The 21,643-nt window shown below is 38.4% G+C and overlaps 2 protein-coding genes and 1 long non-coding RNA gene across 4 annotated transcripts in view; 2 read left to right on the forward strand and 1 right to left on the reverse strand.

Annotated features, from left to right (window-relative positions):
* Positions 1 to 1,035: 1,035 nt before the first annotated feature.
* Positions 1,036 to 13,692, forward strand: LOC130048337 (serine-rich adhesin for platelets-like). Of its 2 annotated transcripts, XM_056144934.1 has the most exons (10): positions 1,036 to 1,425; positions 1,861 to 2,003; positions 3,639 to 3,765; positions 3,962 to 4,110; positions 4,255 to 4,439; positions 4,523 to 5,455; positions 5,543 to 5,693; positions 7,070 to 7,238; positions 9,047 to 9,147; positions 13,150 to 13,692. In XM_056144934.1, exons 1-10 carry the CDS (start codon positions 1,348 to 1,350, stop codon positions 13,244 to 13,246), a joined length of 2,133 nt encoding a protein of 710 aa, XP_056000909.1. In that variant the 5' UTR covers positions 1,036 to 1,347; the 3' UTR covers positions 13,247 to 13,692. The 2 variants fall into 2 exon arrangements, with proteins under 2 accessions (XP_056000909.1, XP_056000910.1); XM_056144935.1 differs by lacking the exon at positions 4,523 to 5,455.
* Positions 13,693 to 16,019: 2,327 nt separating this feature from the next.
* Positions 16,020 to 21,643, reverse strand: part of LOC130048338 (thioredoxin reductase 1, cytoplasmic-like) — a 38,737-nt gene continuing 33,113 nt past the window's right edge. The window contains exons 18-19 of the mRNA XM_056144936.1: positions 17,225 to 17,359; positions 16,020 to 17,042 (exon numbers count right to left, since the gene is read on the reverse strand). Of these exons, the coding sequence (XP_056000911.1) occupies positions 16,980 to 17,042; positions 17,225 to 17,359 (198 nt within the window). The 3' untranslated portion in view covers positions 16,020 to 16,979. The remainder of the gene's footprint in view (positions 17,043 to 17,224; positions 17,360 to 21,643) is intronic.
* On the forward strand, positions 19,193 to 21,495 carry LOC130048339 (uncharacterized). Its single transcript, XR_008797169.1, has 2 exons — positions 19,193 to 19,325; positions 20,495 to 21,495. It is a non-coding gene; the product is annotated as an uncharacterized LOC130048339 (long non-coding RNA).

The following is a 21,643-nucleotide window of genomic DNA, read 5'->3' on the forward strand; positions in this document are numbered from 1 at the left end:
TCATAGCAATTTCATGAAAGTGTTTCTTTACTATAGGATTAAACATTCTTTTTGAAGATTTTATCGATGTGTAAACTCCGTACTTTTTACTCACAAACTGAATAAAAGTGCGAACATTTTATGCTAAGTTTGTGAGTATAATGTTCGGGGTTTACACAACAAATAATTTTTGAAAAAGAACGTTTGATTCTTATAATTCCAATTCAGTTACTGTATTCACAATTTTAAAAATTTGAATAGTTTCCCCGCAATAAGTTATTTGTTTTCAGGCGCGTATATATATGAACACATTGCGTTTTCTGATATATTGATATGTAAACTCTTGTTCGGCTTTATTTTTGTCAAATCAAAACAACTGTAATGAATAACATTGAAATTTTAAAAAAAAAAACTATACGAAATAAGGAAATCTATCGCATAATGGACTTGATAAAGAAATCAATAAATCAGAGTTATTGCCCTTGGATCTAGTATTTGAAACACATAATTATATGACTTAGACTTTTGAAATATTCTAAGTTTAACAAGAATTTTTACAGTAAATTTCATAAACCACTCTAACAACATTTATGTTCCTTTCATCTAGATAAATCAATGATTTTGCAAAATCTTATGACATCATAGTTATTCTGACAAGGTTTTTTTGAAACCTACAGCTGATTATGGAATAAAAGCATGATATCTGTAGTAGAATTACGTGCATATGTAGTGCAAATGCCAAGGGCGACAATGATACAACAATAGGAAACGCAAATGTAGGAAAAATAATTTGTAGAAGTCATTCTTGTATTGCTTCAAAAAGTAGAATTATGAGAGAGAGAGAGAGAGAGAGAAATTCCACAGAAGTTTCATTTTCTTCTATACTGCTATTTGAATAAAATTCAACAACCAACAAAAGACCATCATTTTGTCTCTTATCAAACTCAGTTAAACATATTCCAAGTTTTATCTATCAATGAAGATACTTCATTTCATTTAATATTTCTCATAAAGTTTTACATTCTCTGAAATGAAAGTGGTAGTAGTTATGAAATATGTATTTCGAGTCGATCGCAAATCTTCAAATCTTTCACCGGATATGTCGACTAAGGGGAGACAAACGGAGTTACAATTCATCAAAAGTCCTGCATAGTATCGATAGAAAATTGTCAAAATCTTCTCACATGAGATCAGATTTATTTCTTCCCCATTGTTTAAAATGAATTATCAGTTCAGATATAGAAAGTGATAACATCTTTATCGGCTTCAAGGTATTCGATGGTTAGAATTTTATCTCACCTTTATCGCCCCTTGCATCACTCCCGCTATCGGATTATTGTCTTCCTTTGTCGTGGTTGAGGATTAATAATGATGTTTAATACTGCAGCAGTAACTATCGAGAAAACAGTATGGAGGATTATCATATTATTTATATGCGCTAGAACGGTAGGTAGTCGTCTCTAGGTAATAAAAATACACGTATTTTTTATTATTATTATTATTTTTTTTCGTTTCATTTGTTTTTTGTATATTTTGTATACATCTCATATTTTCATTCTTTTCTCACCATGGGCTAGTTTCCAAAAAAGCAAGACCAAAATTTGAGACCATCATCCTTATCATTCATGTCATATATGTAAATATATAAAGGTACTGTTTGGTTTCTTCAACAGGAGAACACAATATCCACGTGTAAAATTTAATGAAACTTGTACATCTATAGTATATCATGTTGACTGAATTAAAGCACAATTCTAATTCTATTCGTATTATATTTGCCCCAATTCGAATGCATCGGAAGTACTTTTTATATCAGTTATAATGTTTTACTACGAAGTTAAAGCTTGGTTTTAACATTTACGGTTTTGTTCTTTCCCCCAGACATTTGGCGATTCTTACTTCCGTATACACTTTCAAAGTTTCGGAAACACCAGAAATCTCATGCGAACACCATCAGACAACATTACATGCTGCAGAACGCAGTGTCTTCTACCTTGTTCAGGCTATCTGACCGTGTCTCTAAGGTAAATAACTAGTATATACATTGTATATTGGTTATTGTAGATAAAATGACTAATTCTATCAGTTTTGTGATGTTTGATAATCGGTGTATTGGTTATTGTAGATAAAATGACTAATTATATCAGTTTTGATACACATTCAATTAAGATGATAATTAGATTTTTTCCAATTAATTAAACAACATCCATCTGACACGCAAATTTCTATGATAGAGGACTAAAAATCAATCAACTTTATTTAAAATTTTTTGACAGCACGTGTTTGAAGTAAGAGATTAAGATACTCGTGTATACCAGTGTTATGTCGCAGCAGATAAGAATCGATAGATTAGTACTTCTTGTCTTACAAACACATGTCTTACAAGTTGCCATATCCATTAGCGTCAATCTCACAAGTTGCCACATCCATTAGCGTCGATTTCACAAGTCGCCACATCCATTAGTGTCAATCTCACAAGTCGCCACATCCATTAGTGTCGATCTCACAAGTCGCCACATCCATTAGTGTCGATCTCACAAGTCGCCACATCCATTAGTGTCGATCTCACAAGTTGCCACATTCATTAGTGTCGATTTTAATCCGAATCGCGACTAAATTCGTGAAATATTATAATAAGTCATTGAGACTCTCACGTGATGTTATCGTCGTCCAATTTGAATGTTGACATTGTGATCATTCAGTCAGAGAACGCGCACTATAAATTATGATACATACTATGAACCGAATCGAAATTACCCGGAATTAAATGAACATCGAGCTGAGAGGTCTCTATCGCGACTACATCGCCACATTAGAGTTTCACCACCATGGAAGATTAACATTTATCGTCAATACGACCTCGCATTGGATCAAATGCTGTCTGACGTGTTTCTTACTGATTGTTAAGCCGTTCTTGGCACACTGATTTTGACTGCGGATAACTCCGTTTACCTGATCAGGATATAGGGCTCACGGCGGGTGTGACCGGTCAATAGGGGATGCTTACTCCTCCTAGGCACCTGATCCCACCTCTGATGTGTCCAGGGGTCCGTGTTTGCCCAACTATCTATTTTGTATTGCTTATAGGAGTTATGAGATTGATCACTGTTCGTTATCTTCACCTTGCATCATACATGTACATATATAGCGTAAAACATATTACCATCACGAGCGTCTGCTGGAATTCAATATAAAGTGAACAGCATAAAACATTTTACTGTTAATTTTATACCCAAATTGTCACTACCTCAAAGTAAAATCCGTTTATCAATAATAGATCATGATTGTATTTGAAAGAGTTCGTTGGATATCACATTTCTTATACATGTACCTGAAAAGGGTCTTTTACAAACAAAGAAAAAAATTCTAAATATGATTCTTCTCCCATACTACAAACACAGTTAGGAGAATCGACGATGTTTCTTCTGTGTAAATCATAGTTAAGCAAAAAACAGATTTGTTTGGTCTATTTCATTGTCTCAAGATTTGTCTGTTAGGTAAGTACATGTAGTGAGATCAAGGTCAAATCAAATGACTTAAAAAGGTAAGTATTGTAGTGAGATCAAGGTCAAATAGGCACAATTGAATTTGGCAGTGCTTGGGGACACAATGTTGGACAAAAACAGTTTATATCAGACATTTCATTATTTCATTAACAGCGGAGCGTTCGGTGAGATCACGCGGGACTGCTTTCGAATCGGGACATCATCGACTATTTCGTTTGGAGATAGAGTTGGCAATGCGAATAATCCCGTAGTATTTCGATTTCAAGCCCCGGATCTTAGCGTGAGTATATTTCTATTATAGGTTTATTCTTTATATAATTTTTCTTGGGATTTCGTGTATAGAGGTTGTGTAACATCACAAGCTATATTATTATCTAGTAGCCATGGATTTTCTCATGGTTGTTTTATAATGTTAGGAGACGAGCAGGTTCATGATATTTTGTCACTAAGATACATTTGAAACATATCTATTTCAGAAAAACATCTCGTTATCCATAAAAATCCGATCTGACCATGACTCCAACTTCACCATATACCGTCATAAATTTTCCTTCATGCTCTTAGTGTTGGGAAATATTAGAAGTCCGACTTCGTTTTCTAGTCGTGATGCATCAACAAACTCAAGGTTCGTGTAAAGATTAAACTTCTCATTCTCACTAAACAATGATCGTTTAACACTGTACGTAATCATATAAGCATACATACGAATTCTTTCCGACAGTCATGTGCGATAATATATCTTATACATGTAAGAATTATCTTTCTTCAGTTTGAACTTTAGCGTTGATTTTGTGAACTGCAAGGGAAATAAGTCGCTTCATCTATTCTGCAATGACAAGGGGGAGCGCGTGTGCGAGAAAAACTACTACGGTGAACATTGTAGGGAACACTGCATCGTCACCACTATCACAAGAGGCCACTGCAACCAACTGGGAAAACTTGTGTGTGAAAATGGTAAATGCTCTCTCTCTCTCTCTCTCTCTCTCTCTCTCTCTCTCTCTCTCTCTCTCTCTCTGATTTCTCGTATCTGTCTGTAGGTTGGACTGGTTCTGACTGTTCCATTTCTCCTTCAACAAAAGAAAATCCACCACCAAGAAATTCACAAACCATACCATCCAGGAAAGCAACGATTTCAACTGATATATCAACGACAACATCAAATATCATTTATTCGTTATCCCCATCGTTATCCGTATCGTCATCCACAAGGACCCCTGCATCAATTACAGAAGAGAAAGCCGACTCCTCCACATTTGGAATCAGAACAGATGTATTTTCAGGCTTCACTCAAACGAAAAATTATATCAGTAAATTCGTTACCAGCGCAACAAAAATTGTACAACGAGAACTTACATCCAACTCCATTGACACAACGAGAACATCTACCTCGTCGAGACCTCCATCGTCCACTAGCAGTTCAGGGGACATCAGTCCAGAAATGCTGCATTCAAGAGCAACTGGTAATAATTCGCTGATTACATTATCTTCCCTCCCTCGGACGATTTTTTTTCCGACTGAATCCATTACCAGTGCAACAAAGATAGCCAAAGAACTAACAACAAACCGGGTATCAAGCCCCATCAGACAAATGAGAACGTTCACAAGTAATCTTAAATCAAGCCCCAGCAGACCAATGAGAAAGTCCACAAGTAATCTTAAATCAAGCCCCAGCAGACCAATGAGAAAGTCCACAAGTAATCTTAAATCAAGCCCCAGCAGACCAATGAGAAAGTCCACAAGTAATCTTAAATCTGCTACTGGCAATACTCAAGATGTCAGTGCAGAACAAATGTTTTCAACGACAGCTGGCAGTCGTTTGATATTAAGTACAGTAAACAATGAAGCCACTGAACATGTCAAGATCACCCCAACACTTCACTCCACAACACGCGAGTCAACGCAACAAAGCAGCATGTTGACCCAGACTTCCACTGAAATTGATAAAACCACACCTATTTTGGGATGCAGCTGTAAGTTTTATAAAACAAAATGTGATGTGTTAGACGATTACCTTTTCTCAGACCTAATTATAATTCTCAATGTTTAATTAATTGCAGGTTCAAAGATTAGAATAGAATTAACATACAGAAATTTGACACACACACCATTTCCCGTTCTGCATCTCCTATTGAACATACAAAATTTCTTGAGAGACACTATTTGTTCGGAAACAAATGTAATTGACGTCGACGAATGTTTGGATAAAAGGTAAATATTCATGTAGACATTTTGCATGTACAGGGTGCTTTAGAAAATAGCTAACTATATCATTCTTATGTATGTTTGAAATACATTTCAAGCCTAGAATGGACATGAAAAGGCGAAGATAACGAACAGTGATCAATCTGATAACTCCTATAAGGAATACAAAATTAAGAGTTGAGTAAACACGGACCCTTGGATGTATACTAGAAGTGTGAGCAGGTGACTAGGAGTAAGTATCCCCTGTCGACCGGTCACACCCGCTGCAAGCCCTTTATCTCGATCAGGTAAAAGGAGTAATCCGCAGTCAAAATCAGAGTGTAAAGAACAACCTAACAATTGACATATGTCGTACCAATGAAAATGTAAAGATAACAAACAGTGACAGATTTCATAGATGCTATAAAGAATACAAAATTAAGAGTAGGGCAAATACTGACCCCTGTACACAACAGAGATGGGATCAGCTGCCTTGGAGGAGTAAGCATCCCTTGTTGACCAATCACACCCGCCATGAGCCCTTTATTTTTATCAGGCAAACAAAGTAATCTGTAGTTAAAATCATTATGCAAAGAATGAATAGAATATCATTACAAGCTTCTTTTTATAATAACATTTGGTGATATCAAAAGAATACAATTGATAAATCATGACGTCATACATGAAATCAATGAAAAATTGCAATTTTTGAAATTATCTACAGCACGATTTTGGAAGTTGTTCATCGCTAAATATAAATCTCATCTATATCAGTGCATTTACTAATATCAACGTAATTAATCGGGATGATTATGATAAAAACAAGTTCATTGCTATCTGTGTTTTATAAAAATCTTTCAAAAGCAGTGTGTATCTTGTATGATAAAATGGCTGTATCTCATCCCATCGTCATCGAAAGGAAGTCTTTTTAACTTGCTTAGATGATCGAGCGGTTTAACGCACAGGTCACACGCTGTTAGGAGACTTGGTTCCACAGGTCGTGAGTTCAAACCCTGGTAGGGGTGGAAGTGGTTATCCAGTATAATGTTCCCGTGAGGATCCGGGTAAGATAAGGTCCTCAGTACCCTTGCTTGTCGTAAGACGCTACTAAATGGGGCGGTCCTTCGGATGAGACCGCAAAACCGAGGCCCCGTGTCACAGCAGTTGTGGTACGATATATATCCCTCCCTGCTCAAAGTTCGCAAGCGCCGAGTGTAGGTCTAAAGTTTGCAGCCCTTCATCAGCAATGGTGACGTCTCGATATGAGTGAAAGATTCTCGAACAAACAATATATTAGACATATACAAACAAACAACCATATATAATGGATTTTCCATTACTTAAAAAAAAAGATTGGAATCTATTATATAAATCTTTTTATATGTCTTTTCTTGTGGATGTAGTGCAGACAACCGAACATTGTACATACAAGCGAAATGTGGAGACAGATGTGTGACGGATCACGAAATCTACTCACAACTCAACTCTCTCACGGATGAAAATTTCAAACACAGATTTCCCATTCTTCAGAGGACCACTCCCAGGTCACCGTCCGCTAAGGATGAAGACTCTGTAAGTGCGTTAGACACCGTTTTCTGGGAGGTCCCGGATTGTTCGATTCCAGCTGCATATCAGACCTAAAATGGCATCATACATGTACATGTATTTAGGTAGTGAATGTTTCTTTCGCCACGTACCTAGCATTAAAAAGTGAAAGTCACGAATCTCGCTGTAACGTGTCAAGGGGGTTCGTACCCGGTTGATTCCAGGATCTGGGGTTTTGAATTAATTCAACAAGTAAATAATTTTCCTCTATAAAAATGATTGAACAAAATGATACAGTTTTCCTCTCTAAAGTGATTTAAATATATAACTACTGGTCTGCAAATATATACAAATAAGACCCTTCCCTTACTTAGGAGAAAATCACACTTGGTCGGCCTATATTACTACTTTATGAGTTTATACACCTCTAGATAGAGATATGCCTTATTCAGGCAGTAACAACTATCTAAGAGGTAAGCCCTAGCCGAATAAAGGTGGTCCAACTCCAGAAGCAGCAGTTACTGTGTTAATGCCTTATTCAGGACGGACAGTGAACTGCTAACCTCTGAAGCCTTACACCTTCCCTAACCGAGGAAGAATGACAAATAAATAGGCGAACCTCCAGGAGGTCAACCTCTAAAATGCTAGCCACTACTGTGGTCAGACTCCAAACAAATGGTCCTACATAACAAAGAAGTGTGGCAAGCCTCCAATATTAGGCAATCCACCTGACCAAACTAACCGTTATAATGCTTCTTCTTCCTCCGCTTGGCTTAAAAAAACCTTACTGACTGGCTGCAGCTGTATATATACCCTCTGTGGGTCACATGATCAGCAACAGTTTCTAGATCACCCGCTGCTAGCTAATTGTGTATCAGCCATAGTTAAGTTTCTAGATCACCGTTTCTGTAGGCCTCTTGCAACATTGAAAAACATGAAATCATTACACTCGCTTTGATCTTTAAAAAACGGAAGGTCCCGTGTCACAATAGACGTTCGCACGATAAAAAACTGTCACTGCTACAGCCTTGAGCGTCTTGCATTTATATATATGTCAAAATTTGTCTCTATCAGTGACGTCACTATATGAGTGAAAAAGTTTCCAATGTGACGTACATACTGTAAAGCAACAAACAAAAACCGATCCTTATAATTTTCAGATTACGGTTTTTTTCTACAATTTTCAGAATACGATTTTCTTTAGATCTGACGGGGTGCCAATGAAAAAATCTTAATCACGAAAACTCCTCACCTACAAACTCATGGTTACGTCACAAGACTTTGTATGGAATGGTCTTCGGATCATTTTCCAAAATGCAAAAAATAATTAAATGTCCAGGTTGTTTGTGTTATGAGGACATTACGTAATTCATATATAATCAGGCTCCCCGTTAAACAAATTACCTGCTATATATATATATATATATATATATATATATATATATCTATATATATATATATATATATATATATACATGTATATATATAACGTTTGTTTTCGTTCATTCTGTATATCATGTTTTATTGTAACGCAAATTTCAGTGGCGTAGCTACATGTACACTGTAGCACTGTATGCACGTGCTTACAAATATTTTCGTTAAATTTTTATTACATATTACGAAAAAATTCCTCAGCTTCTGGGGGGGGGGGGTCGCCCCCCCCCCCCTCCCCCAGACCCCCTTCCTACAAATATTTCAAACCTAGCTACGCCACTGAATTTGATTTAAATATTTCACTTAAATTTGTGTATTGGAATTTCTTATGGCTGAGCTCACCATTTCATCAATTTATCTATAAGAAATGGATGTAAAAGTCAAACCTTTTTATCTTTCAGAACTGGTTCTCTGTACACTGGCAGTGGATGCTCGGAGCGTCTTTGTGTCTCTTCGTAATTATACTAGGATGCATCATCATAATGCATCACCGTCAAAGAAAGTAAGACATTTTATCTCTGATCATTTGAATCCAAGAAAATATGTAGAATTAATGATTGACATAGTAAAATCTTAAGCATTGCTGTGACGTCACATACCTTTATTCTCGCAGTCCAAAAGTTTACCTCTAGTAGTTTGATGATAATAAGTACCTGTCCTATAATATATTATCGGACTGCAGCGATAGCAAAATCGGACAGCAATTAATTTAAAAACAAATTTTAGAGTGAAACATGGGTTTACAATTTCCAAAAATTACACAATATAGTGTTGAGGCGTGGAAAACTCTAATAGCAATGTGAGTGTTGAGGCGGGGAAAACTCTAATAGCAGTGTGAGTGTTAAGGCGGGGAAAACTCTATTGGCGGTGTTAGTGTTGAGGCGGAGAAAACTCTAATGGCAATGTTAGTGTTGAGGCGGGGAAAACTGTAATGGCAGTGTTTGGTGTTGGGGCGGGGAAAACTGTAATGGCAGTGTTAGTGTTGAGGCGGGGAAAACTGTAATGACAGTGTTAGTGTTGAGGCGGGGAAAACTCTATTGGCAGTGTTAATGTAGGCGGGGAAAACTCTATTGACAGTGTTGGTGTTGAGGCGGGGAAAACTCTATTGGCAGTGTTAGTGTTGAGGCGGGGAAAACTCTATTGGCAGTGTTAATGTAGGCGGGGAAAACTCTATTGGCAGTGTTAATGTAGGCGGGGAAAACTCTATTGACAGTGTTGGTGTTGAGGCGGGGAAAACTCTATTGGCAGTGTTAGTGTTGAGGCGGGGAAAACTCTATTGGCAGTGTTAATGTAGGCGGGGAAAACTCTATTGGCAGTGTTAATGTAGGCGGGGAAAACTCTATTGGCAGTGTTAATGTAGGCGGGGAAAACTCTATTGGCAGTGTTAATGTAGGCGGGGAAAACTCTATTGGCAGTGTTAGTGTTGAGGCGGGGAAAACTCTATTGACAGTGTTATAGTGTTGAGGCGGGGAAAACTCTATTGACAGTGTTAGTGTTGAGGCGGGGAAAACTCTATTGGCAGTGTTAGTGTTGAGGCGGGGAAAACTCTATTGACAGTGTTAGTGTTGAGGCGGGGAAAACTCTATTGACAGTGTTAGTGTTGAGGCGGGGAAAACTCTATTGGCAGTGTTAGTGTTGAGGCGGGGAAAACTCTATTGGCAGTGTTAGTGTTGAGGCGGGGAAAACTCTATTGACAGTGTTAGTGTTGAGGCGGGGAAAACTCTATTGACAGTGTTAGTGTTGAGGCGGGGAAAACTCTATTGGCAGTGTTAGTGTTGAGGCGGGGAAAACTCTATTGACAGTGTTAGTGTTGAGGCGGGGAAAACTCTATTGACAGTGTTAGTGTTGAGGCGGGGAAAACTCTATTGACAGTGTTAGTGTTGAGGCGGGGAAAACTCTATTGGCGGTGTTAGTATTGAGGCGGGGAAAACTCTATTGACAGTGTTGGTGTTGAGGCGGGGAAAACTCTATTGGCAGTGTTAATGTAGGCGGGGAAAACTCTATTGACAGTGTTGGTGTTGAGGCGGGGAAAACTCTATTGGCAGTGTTAGTGTTGAGGCGGGGAAAACTCTATTGACAGTGTTAATGTAGGCGGGGAAAACTCTATTGACAGTGTTGGTGTTGAGGCGGGGAAAACTCTATTGGCAGTGTTAGTGTTGAGGCGGGGAAAACTCTATTGGCAGTGTTAATGTAGGCGGGGAAAACTCTATTGGCAGTGTTAATGTAGGCGGGGAAAACTCTATTGACAGTGTTGGTGTTGAGGCGGGGAAAACTCTATTGGCAGTGTTAGTGTTGAGGCGGGGAAAACTCTATTGGCAGTGTTAATGTAGGCGGGGAAAACTCTATTGGCAGTGTTAGTGTTGAGGCGGGGAAATCTCTATTGACAGTGTTAGTGTTGAGGCGGGGAAAACTCTATTGACAGTGTTAGTGTTGAGGCGGGGAAAACTCTATTGACAGTGTTAGTGTTGAGGCGGGGAAAACTCTATTGACAGTGTTAGTGTTGAGGCGGGGAAAACTCTATTGACAGTGTTAGTGTTGAGGCGGGGAAAACTCTATTGGCAGTGTTAGTGTTGAGGCGGGGAAAACTCTATTGACAGTGTTAGTGTTGAGGCGGGGAAAACTCTATTGGCAGTGTTAATGTAGGCGGGGAAAACTCTATTGACAGTGTTAGTGTTGAGGCGGGGAAAACTCTATTGACAGTGTTAGTGTTGAGGCGGGGAAAACTCTATTGGCAGTGTTAGTGTTGAGGCGGGGAAAACTCTATTGACAGTGTTAATGTAGGCGGGGAAAACTCTATTGGCAGTGTTAATGTAGGCGGGGAAAACTCTATTGACAGTGTTGGTGTTGAGGCGGGGAAAACTCTATTGGCAGTGTTAGTGTTGAGGCGGGGAAAACTCTATTGACAGTGTTAATGTAGGCGGGGAAAACTCTATTGACAGTGTTGGTGTTGAGGCGGGGAAAACTCTATTGGCAGTGTTGGTGTTGAGGCGGGGAAAACTCTATTGGCAGTGTTAGTGTTGAGGCGGGGAAAACTCTATTGGCAGTGTTAATGTAGGCGGGGAAAACTCTATTGGCAGTGTTGGTGTTGAGGCGGGGAAAACTCTATTGGCAGTGTTAATGTAGGCGGGGAAAACTCTATTGGCAATGTTGGTGTTGAGGCGGGGAAAACTCTATTGGCAGTGTTAATGTAGGCGGGGAAAACTCTATTGGCAGTGTTAGTGTTGAGGCGGGGAAAACTCTATTGACAGTGTTAGTGTTGAGGCGGGGAAAACTCTATTGACAGTGTTAGTGTTGAGGCGGGGAAAACTCTATTGACAGTGTTAGTGTTGAGGCGGGGAAAACTCTATTGGCAGTGTTAGTGTTGAGGCGGGGAAAACTCTATTGACAGTGTTAGTGTTGAGGCGGGGAAAACTCTATTGACAGTGTTAATGTAGGCGGGGAAAACTCTATTGGCAGTGTTAGTGTTGAGGCGGGGAAAACTCTATTGGCAGTGTTAGTGTTGAGGCGGGGAAAACTCTATTGACAGTGTTAGTGTTGAGGCGGGGAAAACTCTATTGACAGTGTTAGTGTTGAGGCGGGGAAAACTCTATTGACAGTGTTAGTGTTGAGGCGGGGAAAACTCTATTGACAGTGTTGGTGTTGAGGCGGGGAAAACTCTATTGACAGTGTTAGTGTTGAGGCGGGGAAAACTCTATTGACAGTGTTAGTGTTGAGGCGGGGAAAACTCTATTGACAGTGTTGGTGTTGAGGCGGGGAAAACTCTATTGACAGTGTTGGTGTTGAGGCGGGGAAAACTCTATTGACAGTGTTGGTGTTGAGGCGGGGAAAACTCTATTGACAGTGTTGGTGTTGAGGCGGGGAAAACTCTATTGACAGTGTTAGTGTTGAGGCGGGGAAAACTCTATTGACAGTGTTGGTGTTGAGGCGGGGAAAACTCTATTGACAGTGTTGGTGTTGAGGCGGGGAAAACTCTATTGACAGTGTTAGTGTTGAGGCGGGGAAAACTCTATTGACAGTGTTAGTGTTGAGGCGGGGAAAACTCTATTGACAGTGTTGGTGTTGAGGCGGGGAAAACTCTATTGACAGTGTTGGTGTTGAGGCGGGGAAAACTCTATTGACAGTGTTAATGTAGGCGGGGAAAACTCTATTGACAGTGTTAATGTAGGCGGGGAAAACTCTATTGACAGTGTTAGTGTTGAGGCGGGGAAGTGTTGTGATCATTTTCTTCAGCACGGACTTGTTTCTTTGTATCAGCTTAAATTGCTGCATTTGCTTACCCCGACGATGTTATTTTTTATGTTGTTTAAATTCTTGAAATCTGGAAAGAACCCCTTAGTTCCACTCTGTAATTTGTTTTTAAATTGTGTCTGATCTTGCAATCGCTGCAGTCCGATAATATATCATTGGACAGGTACTTATTATCAATCAGACTGCTACAGGTAAACTATTAGACTGCAAGAATAAAGGCATGACGTCACAGCAATGTTTTAATCATTACTTACAGATCTGAAATCCAGGGAAGAGACAGCAGTGAAGAAGACATTAGAGAAATGTCAACGTTCGATCCTTACCTGAATCCCATCTACTCCTTAAACGATTAAATTAGAATATATCAAAGTCCCTGTTACTACAACCCCAAAAGGCGCATGTCCTAAATTGTAACAGTATTATCAGTATTATCGACATTTTTTAGGTCAATATCATAATTTAGCTATCCAGGAACAATATCTTCACCGACCCCGGGGAAAATTCACAACTACCAGTCGAAAATAAGTCTACCGTCATCAAACGGTATTTAAAAAATATCAGAAGCGGACTTCCCTAAACCGCCCAGCTTCCGGCCTGAATGAAATGGCCGGGTTCGAAGATTGACCGGTTTACAGAGAACCTAGCATGTAGTGATGGCGTGTCTCTGTCATCATGAGATATTATTTCTTCTTTGTACCATGCATTTTTTTTTAGATAAAGAAAACTAACACATATCTTCATATAATAAATAGTGTTTGTTAATGACTTTTAAGTTTGGAAATAAATATAAGTTGTGTCATTGCTGTATTCATACCCCAGCAGCTGATGTAGATACGATACACGAGGTAGGTATCACTCATGTTGCTCTTAGTGATCCAAAATAAAAATCATTGAGGCCCCTGCATTTGTCACACCTCCGGTTGGAAATTTTCATTGAGGCCCCTGCATTTGTCACACCTCCAGGTTGGTAATCTTCAAGAGTTCGGTTTTCAGAGGTGGCCGGTTTTGTGAACATTTATTTGTACATGTAATTAATGTAAAGATTTCTGCCGGTACTTTAAAAATCCGCAAATATCTAGGGAGGATCAGTTTTCTACGGCGCTGGTTTGGAGACTTTCATTGTGTTACTCCGATATATCTTTTAATATCCCAAATCTCCACTCTCTCTCTCTCCCTCTCTCTCTCTCTCTTTTGCCAAATCCTCCTACTCTTCAATTTTTAAGTCCCATGTTCATGGAAGGAAACTGCCATCAAATCAAGTTTGAATTCAAAGACTTGATTTGTCTACACCGGCCACAAAGTGTACACCTTCCGCACCCTGTATAGGGCATGTAATGGTAAATGTACCACAAAATTCAATATGGCTGACAAATGGTAAGACGGAAAATTTGCAGTTTTTTTTTTTTTCGTATTTTGTTAGTTGTGACGTATATAAGAGAACAATTCCAGTGTATTGAAAATATTTTTAAATAAATGAAAACGATTGGTATTTCGTACAATCGTCTAAAACAAGGTCGGGGCAAAAAGATCAACAAATATTTTGTAGCATGACCTGGTATTTTTCAGATGTATATAGGTATATTTGTAAGTGTTCTTCGGAAAGATGTATTAAAGTAACTTTGTATAAATGATTCTAAAGGGACTGGTTCAGGATTTTTGAAATCAATATTTTTTCATTTTTGATGTTAAACACTAAAAATATAACTTGTTTAATGTTGACAGCCAAATTTTGATCTTCTGAATGTAAGAATAAAAGCAATATTTTAGCCAGTGATGTCGTAGTTGGAGCTAGGTTCCTTCTGCTACCTCGGAGACATGCTTTCCGCAGCTGATGGCTGTGACCTTTGCGACCACTACGCATGTGAAGACCGCTTGGAAGAAGTTCAAGAAGATGCTACCGGTCCTGACATCACGCCACCTGTCGTACAAGACCCGTGGTCGAGGGTATAACACTTGAGTACGGAGCGCTATGCTCCATGCCAGCGAGACCTGGGCACTGACCAAGCCAAATCTTCGCCTACAGCGCCATAATTCGACAGATCTGCAACATCAAGCCTGAAGATATGGCCACTGTACGTTCAATTGAATTGCTAGGGCGGCTTGGCATCAATGACCTTGACCTCATCTTAAGGGAAAGGAGACTCCGCTGGTATGGCCACGTTGTCAAATCCAGCAGTGCAGTCAAGTGCGCTCTCTTCTTCTTCCAGTAATCTGCATACTACCTCTGGTGTATTGTCGCAGATGACTACTTACAAATGCCCATGGGAACCACCGTGCTAGCAAACTATACAGTGAATATTTACATCAGGTGCAGGTGCGGTTAAAAGCCATAGCTGGTATGGTAGCATGTCAACAATACAAGTTCCTGATAGGCGTAGAGTTGGTCAGCCAATACTATCATGGAGTGAGCTGACGGAGAAAGATCGAAGAGAATGGAAACTCTACTGCCGACCCTCATGACCGAAAAAAATGAAGATCTGAGGTGAGATCTGCCATGCGTGCAGCTAGACAGATACCTGGAAGGGGGCCCACTAGTGTGGACAATACCCGTACATCTGCACAGAAATAACAAGAGCAACGCCAACGTGGTATAATACGCCCGTAGATTTTGCTCAAGGAAATCATATTTTAGTGGGATTCATATTTTAGTGAAGTTAGCACTGTCCTCCGTGAGCTAATTCATTATTATGCTTGTAGAAATGGATATCAAGATATAAAGAGGGATAGCCTTTGAATGCGCTACTTCATAAATATGCTAATATACTACACACCTTTGCTTGAAACAGTTAGTGCTAAAGTATAAGTACAGTATACCTGCCCACAAGGTTTTCCTAAAAAGTGATACTACGACCTTGACCTTTGACCTTGAAAAACAATAGGCATCTTCCTCTCATCATGGTGATCAAATGTACCACTAAGTCCGGACACACAGACGGCGCCATACCATAATACGACGGGCGTATAAAAAGGAACCGACAACAACATTTTGATCATTAATCAGTCCCTTTAAGGTCTTAATTTAATAGTTATCCCCCTTTCTCTTGTCCAATATATGCAGTATCAATATCCTCATGCATCACCCAAACAGGCATTGGTATCTATCAAAAACAATAATAACAAATGAAAAACGTTGGTAACAGTTTTATTCAAAAGGTGTTGTAAAACAAACATTGTTTTACTCAAAAAGAAAGTTTTGGAATTATAATATATATACTTCTGGGATTCCATTACAACAGTCAAATCAGGTCACACCCTGCCTCATTTTGAGGTTGATGGGCGTGTCCATCATATAGAACACTTAACATGTGCTACAGACGGTTACTATGGAATCCAGTGGAAATGTTTCCCTGCCGCGGAAAGCTCCAACATCATGCCCCAATCACGAAAAATATTGAAGATCACTGCATCATGTCACAAAATATTAACAATGAACTGCATGTGTCCAGTATATAAGTAATGTAGTGTTCATGAAATATTAAGGTCCTTCAGTTTCAGAGGATTTTTCATACAGAAATGAAAATACATCTCTAGGAACAAACATTAAAACTGATTCCTATATATTACAATAGAATTTAAGTTTCACAAGATCACTTTCTGATCAAATTTTTCAGTATACAAAACATAAAGTTCATAAAAATTACAGTAGAAATAATCCATAAATTAGGTGCAAAAATTCTCATGTATGAAAAAGCTGTGCAGAAGTGCACTTCTTTAAATATAGAGTATCTTCTAAAAATAGCAAAAGCCACATTTGTAACAAATACATCACTGATTTCATTAACTACTCCAGTATTAAAATAAATCGATTATAAATCAATACAAATAATATCAATGACATCATAGCAACACCAATGATAAAAGCAATTTATGATTCATAACTATCCCAATTTCATAAATACAAAATTTTATTTCACGATTATGTGAATTATCCAATACGTCCTGATGATAAATCTAGAACAGCTTTCTTCACTATATAATTGCAGTTTGTAGAAGCAGGTGATGAAATATCTGAGTTGGGGTTTACAGTCTACAGTTTGGCCTGGGGGTAAATGTTAGAGCTTGCTGGTCCAGCGGCAGGGTTTAACCTCAGCAGCCCGATTGTTGAGTGTCCATACCACTTCTCTTGGTCACATTCATAGTAGTAAAAGTCTAAAAATGTAAGATTTATATACCAGTCATTGCATGCATTTGATGTTTTCTAAATATGCACAATCTCTAATATATTCTATATTTCTGAACTTATTATGTGGATTTTAGATTATATACACTACTCTTAATACAACCAATTACTACATTATCCACATAATAATATCCAAAAAGTAACCCCTGACCTCTGAGCAGGTAGGATGGATGCCGATGGTTGCATCAAAGTCAGCCTTTGTAGCACCAAGCCTCATCGCCACTGCATACCCTTGGGTTATCTCCCCTGCATTGGGGCCTAGTACGTGGAAGCCTATTACCTTTTCCTGAAAAATATGCCGTAACATTAATTTTTCCCTTCAATAATGAAACAAATATCCTACAACTTGAGTAATCAGCAAAATTTCCTAGATTACTCGATAACTATACATCAATTTTTTTTTTATAGATTGCATTCTTACAACATGAGGTCCATGGGCCACATTGTTTACATCTGAAATTGCATTCATATTACATTCGAATAATGGCCTCACTCTCGCCAAATAGGGCAGAATAAACTAAAAACTGCAGCATTATGACCTCAAAAGAGTAAATTAACAAAAGGCTCGGGCCTTATCGTCACCTGAGTATTAGTTTGATCACTACAGTTGTGATACATCCCTTTCTGCTTTTCTTAAATATGCATTTAGTTTTTATACAGTATCAAAGTCATTCAAATGACAATAATCACTATAATTTTAGCCCCACCTTGACATCATGAAATTTTACTAAAGTGCTACAGGCCCCTTCTAAAAATATACATTCATTTTCAATTTAGTATCAATAGCACAAAATAAGACGAAATTTTAATGTTTTACACAAAAACACTATATACTCTTTGGCCCCATCCTGAAGACAGAACCGCAAGCCCCAGGATCATGAAATTTACGTTTTGGTAGAAGCCTTTCTGCATTACATGACTATGCTTTTAGTTTTTCTTACATATGTGGTTCTAGAGAGAAAGATTTTTGAAAATTGTATCAATTCTTGGCAGTTTAAGCCCCGCCCCTAAGCTATCGGGGGTGCAGGAGTCCTGAAATTTCCAATTTATCCCCCACCCCACCCCCTGTCTTAAAGATGTTTCATAACAAATTTGAAAGAATTGGAAGGAAAGTTATCGATAATTTAAAAATGTTCAAATGTTAATGTACGTTGCATGACGACAGCTGAAGACTATCAGTGGACAAAAGTATGTCAACAGTATATAAGGAAGCTTTTGTGAAAGCAGTATTCTGGTACTTTGGTTGTCAATTTTTTTTTAAACACCCCACCTTATTTTATGTATTTCCTAATCACCTCTTTTCAGGAGTGAGTTTGATCATTTTAATCAAATTGAATCCCTTCATAAAAAGACGCTCTTTGTCAAGTTTGGTTAAAACTGGTGCTGTGGTTCTCGAAAAGTTAATGTGTCATTTACAGATGACAATCAAGTTTTGATCAAACAAGAGGCCCACAGGCCTTATCGGTCACCTGAATACTAGTGAAAAAGTATCACTACTTTCATGGGCTATGAAATCTAGAAAAAATTTCCTGTTCTGAATATCTATTATTCTAATGATCAGCAACAGTATAAAGTAGAGATGTGTTCTTAAAACTTCACTGCCCTCAAAAGTGCATACACTGATGAAAGGCTTTAAAATTAGGTGTATTAACATTAAAACATCAAAAGATATAACTAATTTGGACTGGGTTATGAAATTCACCATTTTCTGTACTTTCTTTTCTGCTATTCCTAAATATGCATTTAGATTTTATACAGTATCAGCAAACTTACACATACATACTATATACCAAGTTTGGCCCCACCCTGGTGTCAGAACCCTTACTCTGGAGAAAATCAAATTTACAATTTTGGTAAAGACTACCTGCTCTGTCCATTTAGCACTATATACCAGGTATGGCCCAGCCCTGGGGTCAGAACCCCTACCCCGGGGATCATGAAATTTTCAATTTTGGTAGAGACCTTCCTGCTCTACATCACTATACATTTAGTTTTTCTTACATGTGTTTGGTACTTGAGAAGAAGATTTTTGAAAATTGGTCAATTTTGGGCAGTTTTTGCCCCGCCCCTAGGGCCCCAGGGATGTTGGAGTCCTGAAATTTACAATTTATGTCCCCCCTTGTCCCAATGATACTTCATACCAAATTTTAAAACAATTGGGCCAGTAGTTATTAAGAAGAAGATAAAGATGTTCAATTGTTAACGCACGACTCACGACAACCAATTGCAATAGGTCACCTGAGTTTACTCAGGTGCAGTGCTCGAGCTGGGCTTCGCCATTTTCGCCAATGGCGAATTTTTTTTCAAAATTGGCGAAAAAAAATTGAAAGTGGCGAAAATCCCTTTTTGCAAATAAATTGTATTTTTAATCCTTTGTCAGTGACACATTATCGCCTGTTTGTTTATGCAGTCAAAATCTGTTTCTTCAGTCAACGCGTGCGACCGGAAATCTCGCGTCGCTCCAGTGCACACAGAGCTGGTCACAGCCTCAGGTAATTTATGGCTGCAAAAAAGTCAGTGATTATGTAATAAAGTACATCGGACAGCTGTTTACCCTGCTGTGGTCAATTGTTTAACATTTAAAGTCTTATTCATTATCGTGTTATCATTTCCACATAAATGTCAATTCTTAACCAGAGAACCGACTGGTAATTAAATTGGCCATATTATTGTGTATAATGTATATCTGAATACATCAATTGTTTGTTTTTGCGGCCAAACTCGTTGATTACAAGATTTTGATTTTGATGTGTTTGATTTTAGTTCGAATATTTCATAAACAATGCGGACGGTCACCATTGATATGGACATGGCAATTTTAATAAATAATTTTCTTTGAAGTTCGGTGCGCAACAGTATAAAAATGCTAATCTCATAAGACTATGCACCCCATTCTATTTTGACACTAAACTTGTAGCTTCTGACCCTAGTCAGTCTAAAATTTAAAAAATATCTATGTTTGGCTTTACAGTCAACCCCACCTCCTCAAACATCTGATTCTGTCCAAATTGCAAAATCTTCCATACAAAAACGGAAATTTAATAGGGAGTGGTTGAGATACGACTCTAAATTGGGCTTGATGTTTTGTGACATCTGCATTTCGGCCAATGTACACAATGTTTTCACTGAGGGGTGTAGCATCATGAAGTTTATATTTATATGATTTATTATCTGAATTTTGATTTCCATAATAGAATTTATCAAACAAATCAACTTCTTATTATTTCAGAAAGAAATGTTTAGGTATGGTAGCTGGGAATGATTAAGTAATGTAACTGATTCAAAATGCTAAAATAAGTGTAATGAATAAAATAATATATAATATGATGGAAATAATTGTAAAGCATGTGATTATTTGTGCCGCGCCACTCCCCGAAAAAGTGGCGAAAGGGAATTCTGGTCCAGTGGGAGCACTGCTCAGGTGACCTAAAAATCTCACTTGAGCTCTTGGCTCAGAGGAACTAGCAATTTAATTAAAGGTAAAGAGAGGTTTTTTAAAATGTTTGTATTGGATGTACATTCCTGATCACTCACTCAGGCCAACGATAAAAATTGTTGAGTTTCCGCTAACGTTCCAGAAAAAAATAGGGTAGGTAGGTAGGAAATAATTTTTTTTTTTTTTTAAATTTTATTTTTTCAAAGTATGCAAAAACATTGTAAACTCTTAACAAGTGTAGTATAGGAAGGAGGAGAAAATCTTTGGTTGTACCGGGAATCGAACCCGGGACCCCTGCATTACTAGGCAGGTGCTCTAACCACTGAGCTATCCAGTCCGTATAGCCCTAATTACTACATTCCTCCCTCCTTAAGATCAATTATAATTGTCTTTCAATATCAACCCAGGTTCTTTTCGCCCCTGACAGGCCAACCTGCACCACCAGGGGGGGTCAACGGCACCAAATGTAGTATGGGAAGGAGAAAATCTTTGGCTGGACCCCTGCATTCCTAGTCAGGTGCTCTAACCACTGAGCTATCCAGGCCGATATCCACGGTCCGTATAGCCCCAATTACTGCACAAGTTAAATGTTCTATTGAATGTAAAACTTATACGGTACCAATTTTGATGCACCAGATGCGCATTTCGACAAATAATGTCTCTTCAGTGATGCTCAACCGAAATGTTTGAAATCCGAAATAACTATGAAGTTTTAGAGCTAAATATAGCCAAAAACAGCGTGCCAAAAAAGTGGAGCCAAATTCGTCCAAGGATAAGAGCTATGCATGAGGGAGATAATCCTTAATTTTGAAATGAATTTTAAAATTTTATAACAACAATTAAATATACATCCGTATTTTCAAGCTAGTAACGAAGTACTTAGCTACTGGGCTGTAGAGACCCTCGGGGACTAACAGTCCACCAGCAGAGGCCTCGACCCAGGGGTCATAATGTAAAACTTATACGGTACCAATTTTGATGCACCAGATGCGCATTTCGACAAATAATGTCTCTTCAGTGATGCTCAACCGAAATGTTATACTTTCAAAATAAAATTTTGCTTAAATTGCATTGCAAGTAAACTTTCGATCATAACATTTCACCCGTTATTGGCTGAGGATTATTTCCAGATGT

Source organism: Ostrea edulis, chromosome 7 (genome assembly GCF_947568905.1).
Source record: "Ostrea edulis chromosome 7, xbOstEdul1.1, whole genome shotgun sequence".
NCBI lineage: Eukaryota > Metazoa > Mollusca > Bivalvia > Ostreida > Ostreidae > Ostrea > Ostrea edulis.